The 19,791-nt window shown below is 47.9% G+C and overlaps 1 protein-coding gene across 10 annotated transcripts in view; it reads left to right on the forward strand.

Moving 5' to 3' along the window:
• DNAJB2 (DnaJ heat shock protein family (Hsp40) member B2) overlaps nt 1-19,791 on the forward strand; it is a 497,647-nt gene that overhangs the window by 161,984 nt on the left and 315,872 nt on the right. For all 10 annotated transcript variants that reach the window (XM_029604995.1, XM_029604999.1, XM_029604998.1 and 7 more), the window contains one exon: nt 4,385-4,499. In XM_029604995.1, the coding sequence (XP_029460855.1) occupies nt 4,385-4,499 (115 nt within the window). The remainder of the gene's footprint in view (nt 1-4,384; nt 4,500-19,791) is intronic.

The following is a 19,791-nucleotide window of genomic DNA, read 5'->3' on the forward strand; positions in this document are numbered from 1 at the left end:
AGCTGCGCAGATATGGGCGGAAGCTGTCTCCCATTTGATGTACCTCAGGGCCACCTACTTGCCAGGAGTGGACAATGTGTTGGCAAACAAACTGAGTTGCGTCTTTCAACCACACAAGTGGTCTCTCAACCCCTCGAAAGCGATCTCCATCTTCCAACAGTGGGCATTTCCTCGAATAGACCTCATCCCATCCCCACTAAACCACAAAGTGGAGAACTACTGCTCTCTCATTCGCAGCAAATACTTTCAGCCCAGAGAAGCATTCTCCCTCTCTTGGGCAACCGGTCTCCTCTACGCATTCCCTCCACTTCCTCTTCTCTCGAAGACTCTCATGAAGTTACGTCAGGACAAGAGAATCATGATCCTGATAGCACCTCACTGGCCATGCAAGTGTGTTTTCCAGTACTTCAGGACCTCTCCATCTGCTGGCACATTCCCTTGGGAAAGGACCTGCTTCTGATCACTCAAAACGACGGGTGCCTATGACATCCCAATCTTCAAGCCTTGTCCCTGACGGCATGGATGTTGAAAGGTTAATCCTTCAACCACTTAACCTTTCTGAGCCAGTTTCCTGTGTCTTGGTTGCTTCATGGACGCCTTCCATGAAAAAAGCTTACTCTTATAAATGGAAAAGGTTCACGTCATGGTGCTCTTCTCAGTCCCTTGACCCCTTTTCCTGTCCAATCCTGAAATTTCTGGACTATCTCTGGCATCTATCAGAGTCAGGTCTTAAGACCTAAGAATGGATGTCAGTGCGGTACCCTCCTTCCATAAAGGTGTCTGATGTCTCTATATCAGTACAGCCCCTTGTAACACATTTTTTGAAGGGCTTGCTCCACATCAAGCCTCCACTACGTCCTCTGGCCCCTTCTTGGGACCTTAATCTAGTTCTGGGTCGGCTCAAGAAACCACCATTCGAGCCTCTTCACTCTTGTGAACTTCGATATCTCACATGGAAAGTGATTTTCCTTTTGGCTATCACTTCAGCTCGCAGAGTTAGTGAATTACGGGCTCTAGTTACCTATCCGCCTTACACTAAACTTCTGCAGGACCGGGCGGTACTCCGCACCCACCCGAAATTCTTACCTAAGGTGGTTTTGGATTTTCATCTTAATCAATCCATCATACTACCTACCTTTTTCCCAGGCCCCATGCCAACCCAGGAGAACAGGCTCTGCATACCCTTGACTGTAAACAGGCTCTAGCGTTTTACCTAGATTGTACAGCTACCCACAGGGAAAGCACTCAATTGTTTGTGTCTTTCCACCCTAACAAATTAGGGCAGCCTGTGGGTAATCAGACTCTCTCCTCTTGGTTGGCGGACTCCATATCCTTTTGCTATCAGCAAGCAGGCATTCCTTTTGAAGACCGTGTTAAAGCACACTCTGTGAGGGCCATGGCGGCTTCAGTAGCACACCTAAGATCGGGGCCGCTTCCTGACACTTGCAGGGCTGCCACCTGGAGCTCTCTCCACACTTTCGCAGCCCACTATTGCTTGGACAAAGCTGGAAGACAAGATTCCATCTTCGGCCAGTCTGTCTTTCGTAACCTATTACCAGCGTAACGTACCAACTCCCTTCCGCCTGCCCGGTGGGGTTCAGGATGCCCTCTACCAAATTCCACCCCAGTTGTTGTGCATGTTGCATGCCTTTGGGTACATTTGGTGCATGTTCGGACATCCTCAGTTCACTACTCACCCATATTTGAGGACTACCATCCTGCTTGTCCTGTGAGAAAGCAAATGTTGCTTACCTGTAACAGATATTCTCACAGGACAGCTGGATGTTAGTCCTCACGAAACTTGCCCGCCGCCCCGCGATGTAGGGTTCGTAACGTTTATTATTTTATTTTTCGGCACTGCCTGTAGCTTGTAAATAAGACTGAAGGGGACCCCTGCTGGCTGCAGGGGTGGTGCCATGCTGGGCATGTCCAGTAGGGGCCAGTCAAAGTTCTGGAAACTTTGACAGAAGTTTTCCGTGATTGAGCTCCATCCTGTGATGTCACCCATATGTGAGGACTAACATCCTGCTGTCCTGTGAGAACATCTGTTACAGGTTAACATTTGCTTTTTTTCTTCTATTTGAATTTTCGCAGTCCTGGCACTTTCACCTGGGTTCGCGGTTTAGAAAATTGTCCCAGCTATATCAGTAAAAGTGCCTCTTATTCCTTGGGAGGCTCTCTGGCTGATATAGATTCTCTGGCAAGAGTTCCAGCTCACAGGTACCTGGAAGGGTCCCAAGGGTTCAATAGTTTCCAGCTGCTTATTCCAGGATTAAGCAGATGATTTCCCCTTAATGGTTTATGAACTTTTCTTCAGGAACTTTTCCAAACCTTATTTTAAGCTCTATTGCATTATTCACTTTCACTATACCTCTTTCAACAAATTTGAGTTTAATTATGCTTTGAGTGTAAAAAAAAATAAAAAAAAATGTTTCCCTCTTAGATGTATTACCTATTAACATCATTGAATGTTCCTTTGTTTTTGTACTTTTTGAAAGAGTAAACAACCGATTTAACATTTACTTGTTCCACTCCACTCATTGTTTTATAGATCTCTGTCATATCTCCCCTCAGCCAACTCTTCTCCAAGCTGAAGAGTCCTAACCTCTTTAACCTTTCGTCATAGGGGAATTGTTCCATCTCCTTTATCACCTTAGTTGCCCTTCTCTGTACCTTTTCTAATTCTGCTATGTCTTTTTTGAGATGCAGAGATCAGAACTGCACCAGTACTCAAGATGAGGTTGCACCATGGAGAGATAGAGAGACATTATGATGATCTCTGTTTTATTCTCCATTCCCTTCCTAATAATCCCCCTAGCATTCTGTTTGCTTTCTTGGCCATTACCACATATTGAGCATTTTAAGACTTTATCATTTGTAAGCAGATTAGCTGAGAAACAGTCCTGTCCTGGCAGACTGATTAATTGTTTCTTATTAGTGAATGTATAAAATTTGAAGTGCACTAACATTTTGAGGTGGCATCTATCACATGAGTTATATAGACCAGGGTGCTGAGAACCACCTTTTTATCAGTATAATCTTCTTTTTCCAACCTCTTTGAAATAAAAGGCTCATGTTCTTTCTATACTATGTGTTATCAGAAGGGGCCTCATTCCCTTCTATTTAAAGTGCACTAGCTAAACGTCCTCATAACATGTTACCGTTTCAGCTTGAATGAAATAACACTCTCTTGTGTTCTTGTTGGCATTAGTGCTTCTTCTTTTGATCTTATTTCATGATGGTCTTTTTTGCAACTAATAGATTTAATTTGTTACATTATACGTTAAGCAAAAAAATGTTGGCTACTTTCTACTATGGCAATGCCTATCATAAAAAAAAAAATCCCTTTCTGTATTACTCTTTAGCTGTTTGTATTCCTAGTTCTACGAATACACTGTCACAAAATGCCTTAGCACTAACCTTAATGCTCCCTCAGTTATTAACTCTGTGGACACGCAGAGGATCCTGGCAAGCACTGCTCAGGCCTGTGCATTTGCTTCTACCCTGGCAACCTGCCAACTGGGATCCTTCTTGCTTCTGAGCAAGTCCCCCCGCCCACAAGCTATCCTCACAGAGACCCCACACAACTAAGGGTCAAAGTTGCTAGAAATGCACCTACAGACCAAATAGAGAAAATACTGGAGTCAATAATCAGTCTAGAATAGACTAAGGTGTTTGAACTGAAAAAAATTAACTTGCAAATAGCAGGGAAAATAAGGATTTATACAGTAAATGCTATCTAGTCAGATTTCACTATGCTTAGTAGTAAGTGGGGAGGTCGGAAAGGGTCTGTCCATATGAGTTGGAACAGGGCCTTCACAGAGTTCAAGCAAGTTTGGGGCTAGTTCTCTGGGAGCTGTGTCTGAGCACAAAGGATTGGCAATAGCTTTCTGACCAGCTCCTTACATGGATTAATTGGTATTTAGGGGACGATTTTTTGAAAGCTATTTGTCTTCCCTGTGTAATTTTACCTAGAGTGAGAAGAGAATGTGAGGCTTCCTCTTACATAAGTACTTTGAAATTTTAAAAGTATGTGTGGGGTTTTTTGGGGGTAGGGAGGGGAAACTACCTGCCTAAAACAGTTTTCCCGAGTTACTTTTCAAAGCAAAAATTTGCCCCAATTTTGAAAGTAAACGTTTGTGCAAAGTATTTCTAGATTTTGCACTATTGTGGTCAGTTAGAAAATTATCCCCCTTAATGTCTGTATGATAATATTCTTGATTTAAGTTTAAAAATAAAAGTTGCACAGGACACAAAAATATTGAGTAAGGACTAATGAAACTTATTTATTTTGGAATTTCTAACAATTCTGTAAAGTTTAAATTGCCGGTTTCTGAGGATTCCATTTTCCTGGCGGAATCGTGACTCGTCTGCTCTATTTCAGGCTTCTCTTCCTTTATCTCATTTGGGAACACTGGTGGCATGGGTATTGGCAGCAACTTTCGATCTGTTTCTACTTCTACTAAGTTTATCAACGGCAAACGGATCACAACTAAAAGGTAAAAGCAGAAGGTCAAGATAGTTGTTGAGGGGAAGTAAAGGGAGAGGGAAGGAAGAAACCTGGAGGAGGTGAAGAACAATCTTCTGGGAATGGTTTTGTTGAATGAGTTTAGAGAGAGAGATGATTATAGATTGTCTGGGATCCTAGCAGCTTTGACAGAGTAAAGGTCAATGAAAGATTTCTTAGAATATAAAAGCAATTTTACATAAACGTGAGAACCCATAAGAAATGTCACAAGTCTTTACAATGTGGAGAATTTTAAAAGATGTAACAAAATTATTTTTCAAAAGGATTTCTGCGAGGAAAGTTGTGCTTTCTCCATAGAAATGCCCTTTAGAAAACTGTGCAACCAATCCGCATGTAAAATTACACTCGTACACGTATGTGAGTACTTTTCACCAAGGGCAAGCAGGATGGCAGACCCCCTCACATGGGTGAGATGATCAGATGGAGTCTGGCACTGAGCACCATGCGTCCATGCAGGGTGCCTCATGGTAGTGGAGCTCACGCTTATTTCTGTTTCTGCAGTTTTTTGCTCTCCTGCGTCGCATAGGGTCCCTCGTGTTTTTTTTCATGTCCTCTCTGCCGACCTTCGACCGTGAGCCATGTACTTTTTGCAATGGCATCGACCGGCTTTCGCCAGTGCCCTCGGACTATGTCCATCACAGCCCCCACGAGGTCTGTGTCCTCTGCCTGGGGGCGTCCCACGATGTCCATGATTGTGATCTCTGTGCCCAGATAACCACCAAGGGCTATTGGGCACATTTTGATAAGATAGAGAATTTTTTCGGACCCAAACAATCAGATCCGTCATCGGCTTCCGGGACCTCTACCCTGCTTGGGAAGGAGGTTCCAATCTCGACTCTTTTGGGGTCGCCCCCACAACCAATATTTCAGGAAAAGACAGAAAGGCACCGACATATAGTCCTTAGGACTATACAGTAGATTAGTCTATGAACTCTACACCACAATAAAACATAACTATAATACTATGTGTAATAAAACTACCGGTGTAAGTACCTTGGTACAATTGGTCATGAACTACTTCGCTAAATGACTGTCTAATGATATATATTGTATCCGAACCTTTGATGGCACCTGTTAGAATGTACTATAGTACACTTTTACTTACATTAAATATGTGCCTACATGTAAACCGTTGCGACGGTATTTAACTTAGCGACGGTATAGAAAAGTTTTAAAATAAAAATAAAATAAAAAACCATTCCCCAGTCCCGAGATGGGAGCGGGGAATCGGGCATGTTCTTTGTCTTCCCGGTCAGGTTCCTCGCTGTCGGGTGCCCCTTCAGTCTCATCTTTTCACAGAGTCCACAGATTATGGATTTTTGTATCTCTTGCTGTGAAGGAAGCTCCCTGAAAAGGCAGGACTCTTCGTTCATGGGGCCCCACAGTCTTTATCTTTTTTCCCTGCGGTCACCTAGGTAGCTTTTTCAGTTTATTTTATAAGCTTTTTCGGCAGCCATGTGGTATATGGGTACCAGTGCACTAAAGTGACCACCAGCTGTGTTTTTGTCACTGAGCTGTTTGATTTCGCTGTATCTGGTTTTTTTGCTTGATGCCCTTACTGGAGAAGGTGACCAGTGCTTTGATAAGTTTGGCCTCATGGAAAAGCATTTGAATTGCGTAAGACCAAATCATTGGCAAAGACAGGGATCCGGGTGCCGCATCAACCACTGGTGGATGTTTTACATTGTTTGAGCATCATTCTTCCTTGACATCCAGCATTAGAAAGGACCTGGGAATATTCTACCCTTTCACCCAAAGAAAACAGAATGGTTCAGCCTCTTTGGTTTTGGCATCGAGGAGTGCTGATGACATGCAACAGGTTGCCAGGAAAGACTCGCTGACGTGCCATGCAATGAGGAGAATCATTTTGGGGATAAGATTAGAAGTGCTGACTCAGATTAAAGAGTACTTTGTAATGCTTAGGATTTTGTGCACTGCCACTCAAAACATGCCCTCCTCAATCTTGGGGGTACCCAAGTGGAGTGCTGAGGAGACGTTTCCTCCACCCCCTTGGTCCTAGCAGTAAAGGAGTCCTTGTGCTTGCTTTTGGCAGCAGACAAACCCCAAAGTCACAGTCAGAACCCCAGCCAAAACCTGGGATGAGGTTTTGACTCCTAGAGATCATAGTCGAGATCCCTGTGTCAGTGTTGTGTCCGTCGGTCTCAGACGGCTTCGACCTCTGTGCCTCACCTTTCTTCCTTCTCTCTCCTCAAACCTTGGGATGATGGCTGCTGCCGCGTCTTCATGCCCGGCGTCCCTAGGACGGCAACGGCGAAGGTATTCGCCATGTTTCTCCTGAGGGCCTCCTAGGGTGCACATGCACGCCACCCACAACTTTATCCATGTCATGGCGGGAACCTCGGGGGCGTCCCCCTCGAGTGACGTCACGTCATCTGGGTATTTAGCCTGCTGTTCATTTGCTAACAAACTGACAGGTCAATCCAGTACCGAGCGGTAGGAAGAGCTGCGTTAGTGCCCGGCGCACCCGCGGTTGCCGCATGCACAGTGCAGCTCACCTACCGCTCGATCCTGTATGTAAATAGCTTGCAAATGCAAGCTGCGTCTAAGAAGCGTCCATGAAGCGTTAGGCCCGCGCAACCCATTTTACTGTATAGAGCGCCTATACAGTAACCTGGGTGCGCGGGCCTAACGCTTCATGGCCACGCTGGTATCTGTCATTTCAAATGTCATTTGAAATGACAGGTACCAGGAAGTGGCCAGTTCTCCGACGCTCGGGATTGTCAGCCCTCTCCCCTCCTCCCGAAGCAAGCAACCAAAGCGGAAAAAACGAAAAAAAAAAAAAAAAGTAGCAAGAGAGTGAGGGGAGAGAGGACAGGCAATCCTACGCTCAGGATTGCCAGTCCCCCCTCCCCTCCTCCCGAAGCAGGGCGCGAAAAGCAGCCTTGCTCCGGGAGGAGGGGAGGGGGGACTGGCAGTGTAAAGCGACGAAGCAACTTACTTTATGCAGCCCCCCTCCGGACATCGGCGAGGACGACCGCAGCTTCCCTCTCCTGCCTCCAGCTGCCCGCGAAGTTGGACGCCTGCACGGGCGAAAGCGGCCCCTGTTCGTGCAATTGGGCTGCTCAAGACGTGACGTCACATGCCGTGACGCCAAACGTTGTGACGTCACGCCTTGAGCGGCCCAATTGCAAGTGTTGCTGTAAGTGTCAGAAGCTGACACTTACAGCAACACTTACTTATAAGAAGCTGACACTTACAGCAACACGTCTCCAATAGACCGATCAGAAGTGCATACCAGAACATGCTTCACACCCAGCCAACAAAAACCTCATTGAGGAAACGAGCTCTGTCCACTGCAGGTCCCCATCTTTGGAACCTGCTCCCACCGGACCTCCGCCAAGAACCATGCCTTCCGACATTCAAAAAGAAGCTAAAGACTTGGCTATTCACTCAAGCTTTCCCTGAGAGCTAAAATCTGGTGAAGCGACAGACGATATACCTACCTCTGTACATATGTTCCTGATTTATGGTTCCTGATTTATGGTTCACAGTTACATTTAATTGAGTTTATGAAAGTTCTCTTTTAATAGTTTTCCTGTATACTTGTGTTAATGTATTCTGCCTTGAGGCGACTGTTTTAATGTATTTCCGCCCTGGAGGCGACTGTTCAGTTCCTTGTAAACCGGTGCGATATGTATTCTTTACAGGAACATCGGTATATAAAAATTAAAAATAAATAAATAAATAAATTATAAGAACTGACCAAGCATTCATCTACCCTCCCCCCGTTTCCTGTCTGTTATATTCCTATATAAATAGCAATAATATTCAGAGATTGCAATTATAGTTAAAAAGTTGTTATATTTTTCTTAGCTATAATAAGATAAAATATTTCTTTAGCAATAATAAAAATAGAATATAATAGGTACAAATGATAAGCATTTAAGAGGCTAAGCTGAGCTATAAACAAATCTGTTTGTTGCCAGAGGATGTGGTTAGTGCACTTAGTGTAGCTGTGTTTATAAAAGGATTGGATAAGTTCTTGGAGGAGAAGTCCATTACCTGCTATTAATTAAGTTGACTTAGAAAATAGCCACTGCTATTACTAGCAGCAGTAGCATGGAATAGACTTAGTTTTTGGGTACTTGCCAGGTTCTTATGGCCTGGATTGGCCACTGTTGGAAACAGGATGCTGGGTTTGATGGACCCTTGGTCTGACCCAGAATAGGCATGTTCTTATGTTCTTAAATCGGTGGCAGTTCCTTCACTGAGAGAGCTCCTGAATCTGAATTGATTGTCCGGTCAATCAGGCTCCTAGTCAGGCAGGCAGGAATCAGGTAATCGGACACACGAAAGCTGTCACTGCAGGCAGGGTCACCAGGAAGTTGTCACTGCTCAAGGGTGGGAAATTGTGGATACAGTGTGCTGGGAGGCTTCACATCTGGCTGTCCCTTGCTGGCTCTCGGGTGTCCGATTTCTTGCCAGTCTTTTATGTCTCATAGGCGTGTCACTCTTATCTTTAAAACTGTTCATCGCACAGTACAATTGTTTCCTGCCACTATCCCTGGTCTTCCTCTCTTATTGGTTGTGACATGCAATGATATGTCTCCTTCTCACAGGACAAGCAGGATGGTAGTCCTCACTTATGGGTGACATCACAGGATGGAGCCCAATCACGGAACACTTTTGTCAAAGTTTCCAGAACTTTGACTGGTCCCTACTGGGCAAGCCCAGCATGGCACTAACCCTGCAGCTAGCAGGGTTCCCCCTTCAGTCTTCTTTTTTCCGTGCAGCAGTAAAGGAGCTCTGCAGAGATTACTGACAGGAATTTTCCTCACGGAATTACTAAAAGATTATTTTCCCCATAGAGGACCCTCCTCTAACTTTTCTCAGTTCGCGGTACTCCGGTAAGTTTTTACCTGTTTTTAGGTCTATTACCGTCGAGTTTGGCCCTCGCGGCCTACTGGCCGTTGACCGTACCACTGCTCAATTTTTTCCATGGACATGGCGTCGGGGTTCCGTCAGTGCCCGGACTGTAATCGCACCATGTCTATCACAGACCCTCATAAAGTCTGTGTAAAGTGTCTTGGACGAAAGCACGATGTCCTAACCTGCACCAAATGTGCCTTAATGACACCAAAAGGTCGCAAGGCCAGAATGGAGAAGATGGAGCTTCTCTTCCGCGCTAAAACCCTGACTCCGTCAATTGCATCGACGTCGTCTGAACCAGCACTGTCAACTTCGTGCCAGTATCGACCACCAGCCGGTGACTGTCCGGCATCGACGACATCTCGGCCTTCGATACCTTCTACTCCCCCTCAGGACCGAGGGGATCGCAGAGAGAAACATCGACATCGTAAATCTCAGACCATCGAGGGAGCAAAGTCATCGACCTCACCATCGTCCGAGCCGCCGTCGAAAAAACCCGGTCCAGAAAAAGCACCGACCTTTTTGGCGACTGGGTCACCGAGGCAACCCTCAACCGACAAGGGATTGGGAGCTGCGACTCCACCTTTTAACAGTGGTCCCTCTGGCTATGCCTCTGCCTCCTTCGTCTGTTCCGGAGCCGGGGCTGCTTGCTCCAGGTCTCCGAGAAGAACTGGACCGGATGGTTCAGGAGGCCATCGACAAGGCGATGCAACGACTCCAGGTTCCTCCTACACCGGCACCGATTGTGGAACCAAGCACCGACCCAATTCCAGCAGTGTTGGCACCGCTGCTATCCAGAATGGAAGCACTCATTGCCGTTTTTCCACCGATGGACCCCGGGTCACCGATGGCTCCGTTGCCCTCTCCACTTACTCTGTCATCGGGAGGAGAAACACCATTCCGCTTCCTTCCATCCAGAGTCCTGCCTCAGCCATCGATGCCGATACATCCTTGCCGCCGATCCATCCATCGGCGCCACCGAGCCATCCATCAATGCCCTCGATGCCTGTGCCGGTGCCTTCAATGCCTTCATCGGTGCCTCCGATAATTCCTCTGATTCCTTCAGAGCCTAGACCAGGACCTTCAGGTATCCCACCACCCCGTCCCTCTCTAGTTCCTAGAGGGACAGGTGCTGATCCTTATGATACCTGGACTGATGATTCCTCGCCAGACACTGATGATTTACCTTCACCACCTTCACCCACTGAAAGTAGGAAGCGTTCTCCTCCAGAGGACCTCTCCTTTGTAAATTTTGTGAAGGAAATGTCTGAATTGGTTCCCTTCCAATTACAGACTGAACAGGATGACAGACATCAGATGATGGAGTTGCTCCAATTCCTGGATGCTCCCAAGGAAATAACCTCCATCCCTATCCACCAAGTTCTTCTGGACCTCCTCAAGAAGAGCTGGGAACATCCTGGCTCCATTGCTCCAGTGCACAGAAAAGCTGACACTGCCTATTTGGTGCAGTCAGCTCCAGGCTTTCAGAAAACTCAATTGGATCACCAATCTGTAGTTGTTGAATCTGCAGAAAAAAGAGCAAAGAGATCAAAGCCTCATACCTCTTTTCCCCCGGGCAAGGATAAGAAGTTTTTAGATGCCATTGGCCGCAGGGTATTCCAAGGCTCAATGCTCATCTCCCGGATTGCCGCCTATCAGTTCTATATGACCCAATATAATAGGGTCATTTTTAAGCAGATACAAGAACATAAGAAATTGCCATGCTGGGTCAGACCAAGGGTCCATCAAGCCCAGCATCCTGTTTCCAACAGAGGCCAAACCTGGCAATTACCCAAACACTAAGGAGATCCCATGCTACTGATGCAATTAATAACAGTGGCTATTTTCTAAGTCAACTTAATTAATAACAGGTAATGGACTTCTCCTCCAAGAACTTATCCAATCCTTTTTTAAACACAGCTAAACTAACTGCACTAACAACATCCTCTGACAATAAATTCCAGAGCTTTATTATGAGTTGAGTGAAAAAGAATTTTCTCCAATTAGTCTTAAATGTGCTACTTGCTAACTTCATGGAATGCCCCCTAGTCCTTCTATTATTCGAAAATGTAAATAACCGATTCACATCTACTCGTTCAAGACCTCTCATGATCTTAAAGACCTCTATCATATCGCCCCTCAGCTGTTTCTTCTCCAAGCTGAACAGCCCTAACCTCTACAGTCTTTCCTCATAGGGGAGCTGTTCCATCCCCTTTATCATTTTGGTTGCCCTTCTTTGTACCTTCTCCATCGCAACTTTATCTTTTTTAAGATGCGGTGACCAGATACCCTGCCTCAACAATTCCAAGATCAGCTTCAAACCCTAGTAAACAAGGGTTTTGAGGCAGGCAAGCATGAGATCAGATCATCTTATGATATCTTTGACACTGCCACTAGGGTATCTGCAGCCGCTATTTCGGCAAGAAGATGGGCCTGACTCAAGTCTTCTGACCTTCGCCCTTAAGTACAAGACAGGCTATCCGACCTGCCCTGTGTGGGGGACAATCTGTTTGAACAGATTCAGTGAACGGTGGTGGAACATAAGGACCTTCATGAGACCCTAAGACAGCTCTCTCTGATGCCTTCTGACTATTCTTCTAATCAGCCCTTCAGAAAGGACTCTAAAAAGTCATTCTTCCGCCCGAAGAAGTCCTACCTGCCACCAACCAGATCCTGTGCCACGAGACCTTTTCAAAAAGCACAGTCTCGTCAAACACGTAAACAAAACCCACAAGCAGCTCCTCAACCAGGGCCTGCTTCAGGTTTTTGACTTCCACCTAGAGAGCAGCAGCCAGATTCCACTGCCTCACATACCAGTGGGAGGTCGATTGTGCCACTTCAACTACATATGGCACTCAATCACCTCAGACCAATGGGTACTGGGGATAATTGATCAGGGTTAGCATCTGAACTTTCTTTCCGTGCCACCAGACTCCCCACCTCTACCGATGTGGAGAACATCCGATCATTCCAGCCTTCTGGATCAAGAGGTCTCCCTCCTTCTCCAGTCCAAGGCAGTAGAACCCGTACCCTACTCTCAGCACAGCCTAGGGTTCTATTCCCGGTACTTTCTAATCCCCCAAAAATCGGGAGGCATTCATCCTATCCTGGACCTACGGGCCCTCAACAAGTACCTTCAGCGAGAGAAGTTCAAGATGCTAACCTTAGGCTCGCTTCTTCCTCTTCTACAAAGAGGATACTGGCTCTGCTCTCTGGACCTCCAGGACGCATACACTCATATTGCATTAACTCCATCTCATCACAAATACCTGAGGTTTCTAGTAGGCCCCAAGCACTATCAATACCGAGTGCTTCCATTCGGCCTAGCGTCACGCCACGAGTGTTCACAAAATGCCTCGTAGTAGTTGCAGCCTTCCTCAGGACCCAAGGTGTTCACGTCTACCCCTATCTAGACGATTGGTTAATCAGGGCTCCCACTCAGCAAGCTGCTCTGTCATCCCTCAGTCTAACCTTACACACTCTAATTTCATTAGGATTTCTCGTCAACTACGACAAATCTTACTTAGTCCCACCTCAAACCTTGTCGTTCATTGGGGCAGTCTTGGACACCCTGCAGGCAAAGGCTTTTCTGCCTCGACAGCGAGTGCTCGCTCTCGTGTCTCTTGCACACCAGCTGCAGTCTCAGCAATCCGTGATTGCTCGTCACTTTCTCATCCTTCTGGGACACATGGCGTCCTCAGTGCAAGTCACACCAATGGCACGATTGGCCATGAGAGTCATGCAGTGGACTCTACGGTCACAATGGACTCAAAGCGTTCAGCCCCTGTCGACCATGGTGCACGTAACCGTCTCACTCCGTCAGTCTCTTGCCTCGTGGAGGCATCAGACCAATCTCCTCCAAGGCTTGCTCTTTCAGGCTCGGGACCCTCAAATAACTCTCACCACCGATGCTTCCAATCTCGGCTGGGGAGCCCATGTGGCCAATCTGCAGACACAAGGATTTTGGTCTCCAGAGGAAGCAAAACACCAAATAAATTTCCTGGAGCTTCAAGCAATCAGAAATGCTCTCAGGGCATTTCAGGATCTCCTCTCAAATCCTGATCCAGACGGACAACCAGGTGGCCATGTGGTACATCAACAAATAGGGAGGCGCAGGCTCCTTCCTTCTGTGTCAGGAAGCTGCACAGATATGGACGGAAGCTCTCTCCCATTCAATGTGCCTCAGGGTCACCTGGTTGCCGGGAGTCGACAATGTGTTGGCGTCTTTCAACCCCTCGGTGGTGAACTCCATCTTCCAGCAATGGGGATATCCTCAGTTAGACCTCTTTGTGTCTCCTCAAAACCGCAAATTAGAGAACTTCTGCTCTCTCATTTACAGCAAACACTCTCAGCCCAGAGGCGCATTCTCCCTCTCGTGGACAACCGGTCTGCTCTATGCATTCCCTCCACTTCCTCTTCTCTTGAAGACTGTCGTGAAGTTACGTCAGGACAAGGGAACTATGTTCCTGATAGCACCTCACTGGCCAAGCGAAGCGTGGTTTCCAATATTGCACGATCTCTCCATTCACAGGCGCATTCCCTTAGGGACGGACCTACTTCTGCACTCAAAACGACGGGTGCCTCCGCTATCCCAATCTTCACGCCTTGTCCCTGATGGCATGAATGTTCAAAGGTTAATCCTTCAGCCACTTAACCTTTCTGAACCAGTTTCCCGTGTCTTGATTGCTTCACGAAAGCCTTCCACAAGAAAATCTTACTCTTACAAATGGAAAAGGTTCAAGTCATGGTGCTCTTCTCACAGGACAAGCAGGATGGTAGTCCTCACAAATGGGTGACATCGAGGATGGAGCCCACCACGGAAAACTTCTGTCAAAGTTTAACAGAACTTTGACTGGCCCCTACTGGGCATGCCCAGCAAGGCACTGACCCTGCAGCCAGCAGGGGTCTCCCTTCAGTCTTCTTTTTTCCGCGCAGCAGTTGCCACGCGGTGAAAGGAGCTCTCTAACCACGTTCCTGACAGGAATTTGGAAATTAATTTCCTAAGAAAATTTGCCCCTCAGGGTTCTCCCTTCGACGAATTTTTTAGTCATCTTACGGAACCCGGTAAGTTTTTTGCCTTCTTCCATCGACTGCCGTCGATTTTGGCCCTCGAGGCCTGTTGGCACTTACCGATCCCCAGCCTGAATTTTGGCTTCCAGCCATGGCAACGGGGTTCCATCGTTGTCCGGATTGTACCCGGACTATGTCCATCACAGACCCCCACAGGGTTTGTGTAATGTGTTTGGGTAGTGAGCATGATGTCCTGACTTGCACCAAATGTGCCTTAATGACACCCAAGGGTCGCAAAGCCAGGATGGAGAAGATGGGGCTCCTCTTCCATGCACCCACCCCAACGCCATCGATAGCATCGACGTCATCGGAACCGGCACCGTCGAAGTTGTACCATCATCGTCAACCCTCCGGTGACCGTCCGCCATCGATCGCTTCTCGGCCGTCGACTCCCGTCCCTTCCCCGGATGGGCGAGGGGATCGGAAAGAAAAGCATCGCCATCGACGGCACAAGTCTCGGCCTGTCGAGGATCCACAGCCATCGACCTCTGCTCAAGCCGAGCCACCGACAAAGAAGCCGCGAACAGACCAGACACCCTCCACGTCTCGTTCGCCGGCATCGAGGAAACCCTCACCCTCTCGGGGTGTGGGGGCCGTGATCCCACCGGTTACGGTGGTCCCTCCGGCCCTGCCTCAGCCTCCCTCTCCCGTCGAGCCGGGTATGGTTACCCCTGGTCTCCGGGCAGAACTGGACCGGCTGGTCCAGGAGGCCATCGAGAAAGCGATGAAGAAATTACAACCTCCATCGGCACCGTCTCCGGCACCGGTTCCAGTGCCGCCCCCGGCACCGACGCCGGCACCAGCTTCGCCACCGAGGAGGGAACCGACTACCGAGCCGTTGATACAAGCGCTAGCACCGCTACTGAGCCGCATGGAGGCACTCATGACGGCCCTTCCATCGGTGATTCCAGTGCCATCGACAACACCACCGTCTCCGACTGGTTTCTCATCGGCAGGAGAAACACCGTTTCGAATTCCCCCTTCCGGGGTAGTTCCATCGGTACCTTCTGGTATATCTCCACCGATTTATCCTTCGGCTCCATCGATTCCGCGCCAGGCACCGATTCCATCGGCAGCACCGAAGCCATCGATGCCATTTCTGGTTCCACCTACCACACCGATTCCACCTCGGTTTCCATCGATGCCTTCAGAGCCTCAGCCAGGTCCATCAGGGCTACAAGCCCCACATGATCCCTACGATACCTGGGGTGATGATGATGATTCCTCTTCTGACACAGATTTGCCTTCGCCACCATCTCCTACAGAGAGTAGAAAAAGATCTCCTCCTGAGGATCTATCTTTCATTAATTTTGTGAAAGAGATGTCAGAAGTTGTACCTTTTCAACTACAATCTGAAGCTGATGACAGACACCAGATGATGGAACTACTTCAATTTCTGGATGCTCCAAAAATCATCGCTTCCATCCCTATACACCAGGTGTTTTTGGATCTGCTCAAGAAAAACTGGGAATCTCCTTCATTCGTGTCACCAGTTAACAAGAAAGCTGACTCCACATACCTTGTCCAGTCAGCACCAGGTTTCAAAAAACCTCAACTGGATCATCGCTCTGTTGTGGTTGAGTCCGCGCAAAAGAAGGCCAAGCGTCTTAAGCCGCACTCTTCTACCCCACCTACCAGGGACAACAAGTTCCTAGATAGTGTGGGACGGAAAGTGTATCATGGAGCTATGTTGATTTCACGCATAGCTTCATATCAACTCTACATTACTCAATACAACAGAGCCATCCTTAAGCAGGTGCAAGACTATGCTGACACGTTGCCGGACCAATACCAACCGCAGCTTCAAGCCCTTCTTCACAAGGGATTTGAGGCAGGGAAGCACGAGATTAGGACTGCCTACGACATATTCGATGCTTCCACGAAGGTTTCAGCCACAGCCATCTCAGCCAGACGTTGGGCTTGGTTAAAGTCATCCAACCTTCGCCCAGAGGTCCAAGATCGTCTTGCTGATTTACCCTGCTTAGGCGACAATTTGTTTGGAGAGCAAATTCAACAGATTGTGGCGGAGTTAAAAGACCACCATGAGACGTTAAAACAACTCTCATCTGTCCCACCTGAGGTGACCTCCAAGCAACCGCAAAAGAAGGACTCTAAGAAGTCATTCTTTCGACCACGTCGCTACTACCCTCCGTCAACTAGGGCTCGTCCTGCACGGTCCTCTAACAGGCCTCAGCCTCGTCAGCCGAGAAAGCAAAGACCTACTGTAGCCCCACCTCCTGGGCCTGCGGCGGGCCTTTGACTTCCCTGTATTGAGCACATGCCAACTCCCTCTTCCACACATCCCTGTGGGAGGTCGGCTGTACCACTTCTTACACCATTGGAAACAGATCACCTCAGATCAGTGGGTGCTAGCAATTATCGCACAGGGTTACCACCTCAACTTCATAACACTTCCGCCAGACTCCCCGCCCCTTCAGGCATGGAGTCTAACCAGCCATTTGACTCAATTACAACAAGAAGTATTCCTTCTTCTACAATCAAATGCTATAGAACCCGTCCCTCCTTGTCAACAAGGGAAAGGATTCTATTCCAGATACTTCCTAATACCAAAGAAATCAGGGGGGCTACGTCCAATTCTGGACCTTCGGGCCCTCAACAAGTATCTGCAAAAAGAAAAGTTCAAGATGGTAACCCTGGGCGCCTTGCTCCCTCTGTTGCAAAAGGGGGATTGGCTGTGCTCTCTCGACCTCAAGGACGCTTATACCCACATTGCGATAACACAATCTCATCGCAAGTATCTGCGTTTTCTGATAGGCCACGACCATTATCAATACCGGGTACTACCTTTCGGGCTGGCATCTGCTCCACGAGTCTTTACCAAATGTCTCGTAGTAGTAGCAGCATTTCTCAGGAAGGAAGGTGTCCACGTCTACCCCTATCTAGACGATTGGCTAATCAGGGCCTCCACCCCTCAAATTGCGCAATCCTCCCTAAAGTTGACAATTCACACACTCCTCTCCTTAGGGTTTCTTGTCAATTACGAGAAATCTTGCTTGGTCCCATCTCAGACCTTATCCTTCATTGGAGCAGACTTGGACACCTTACAGGCAAAAGCCTACCTTCCACTTCAACGAGTCCAAACTCTCATGTCCCTAGCTCGCCAGCTCCAGTCTCAAAACACTGCCACAGCTCGCCAATTCCTCATCCTCCTAGGACACATGGCATCCTCGGTTCAAGTCACTCCCTTGACCCGACTAGCCATGAGAGTAACGCAATGGACTCTGCGACACCAATGGATTCAAGCTTTTCAGCCTCTGTCCTACATCGTCACAGTTACACAAGCGCTACGCCTGTCTTTAACCTGGTGGACGACTCAAGTCAATCTCCTTCAGGGCTTACCCTTTCTCCTACCAGATCCACAGGTAATCCTAACCACCGATGCTTCCCATATCGCTTGGGGGGCCCATGTGGACGACTTACAAACCCAAGGGTTATGGTCGCCAGAGGAAGCTGAACACCAGATAAATTTCTTGGAACTTCGAGCAATTCGCTACGCGCTCAGAACTTTCAAAGATCATCTATCGGATCAGATAATCTTAATCCAGACAGACAACCAAGTGGCCATGTGGTACATAAACAAGCAGGGAGGCACAGGCTCCTTCCTTCTGTGTCAGGAAGCTGCGCAGATTTGGGCAGAAGCCCTCTCCCATTCCATGTACCTCAAGGCCACTTACTTGCCGGGAGTAGACAATGTATTGGCAGACCAGCTGAGCCGTGTCTTCAAACCACACGAGTGGTCACTCGATCCTCTGGTAGTGACCTCTCTGTTTCACAAGTGGGGTTTTCCCCGCATAGACCTCTTTGCGTCCCCTCAGAACCACAAAGTGGACGATTACTGCTCTCTCATTCGGAGCCAACACTCTCAGCCGAGGGATGCCTTCTCCCTCAAGTGGACGACAGGTCTGCTTTATGCATTCCCTCCACTTCCTCTTCTGTCAAGGACTCTCGTGAAGCTTCGCCAGGACGGAGGAACCATGATCCTGATAGTACCCCACTGGCCACGCCAAGTGTGGTTTCCCATACTCCAGGATCTCTCCATCCGCAGGCACATCCCTCTGGGAACGGATCCGCATCTGCTCACTCAAAACGACGGATGCCTCCTCCATCCCAACCTCCAAGCCTTGTCCCTGACGGCATGGATGTTGAAAGGTTAGTCCTTCAGCCTTTTAACCTTTCGGATTCGGTTTCTCGTGTCCTGATAGCTTCACGAAAGCCCTCCACCAGAAGATCCTATTCATATAAATGGAAAAGGTACACATCATGGTGCACTTCTCAGTCCCTTGATCCCCTTTCCTGCCCAATCTCTAAGTTCTTGGACTATTTATGGCACCTATCAGAATCCGGTCTAAAGACCTCTTCCATTAGGATGCATGTCAGTGCGGTAGCCGCCTTCCATAAAGATATAGAAGGTGTCCCTATTTCCGTACAACCCCTGGTGACACGCTTTCTTAAAGGCTTGCTACATCTGAAGCCACCCTTACGTCCTCCGGCCCCATCTTGGGACCTTAATCTGGTTCTTGGTCGTCTAATGAAACCACCTTTCGAACCTCTGCACTCTTGTGAATTGAAGTATCTCACATGGAAAGTATTATTCCTGTTGGCTGTCACTTCAGCTCGCAGGGTTAGTGAGTTACAGGCCTTAGTCACCTATCCGCCTTACACTAAACTCCTGCAAGACAGGGCGGTGCTCCGCACTCACCCTAAATTTTTACCTAAGGTAGTTTCTGAATTTCATATCAATCAATCCATCATACTACCTATCTTTTTTCCCAGGCCCCATTCCAACTCCGGGGAACAGACTCTGCATACCCTAGACTATAAACGAGCTCTAGCGTTTTATCTAGACCGTACAGTTGCTCACAGGAAGAGCACTCAATTGTTTGTCTCCTTCCATCCTAACAAGTTGGGACAACCTGTGGGTAAGCAGGCTCTTTCCTCCTGGTTGGCGGACTGCATTTCTTTTTGCTATCAGCAAGCTGGCATTCCTTTTCAAGACCGTGTAAAAGCACACTCTGTGAGGGCCATGGCGACTTCAGTGGCACACCTTCGATCGGTGCCGCTTCCTGACATCTGTAAAGCTGCAACCTGGAGTTCTCTCCATACCTTTGCAGCCCATTATTGTTTGGACAAAGCTGGAAGACAGGACTCCATCTTCGGCCAATCTGTCTTGTGTAACCTTTTTCCAACATGATGTACCAACACCCTTCCACCTTCCCGGTAGGGTGCGGATGCCCTTTCCCAAATTCCACCCCAGTTGTTGTGCCTGTTGCACATCGTTGGGT

The sequence above is a fragment of the Rhinatrema bivittatum genome, chromosome 6, assembly GCF_901001135.1.
Source record: "Rhinatrema bivittatum chromosome 6, aRhiBiv1.1, whole genome shotgun sequence".
NCBI lineage: Eukaryota > Metazoa > Chordata > Amphibia > Gymnophiona > Rhinatrematidae > Rhinatrema > Rhinatrema bivittatum.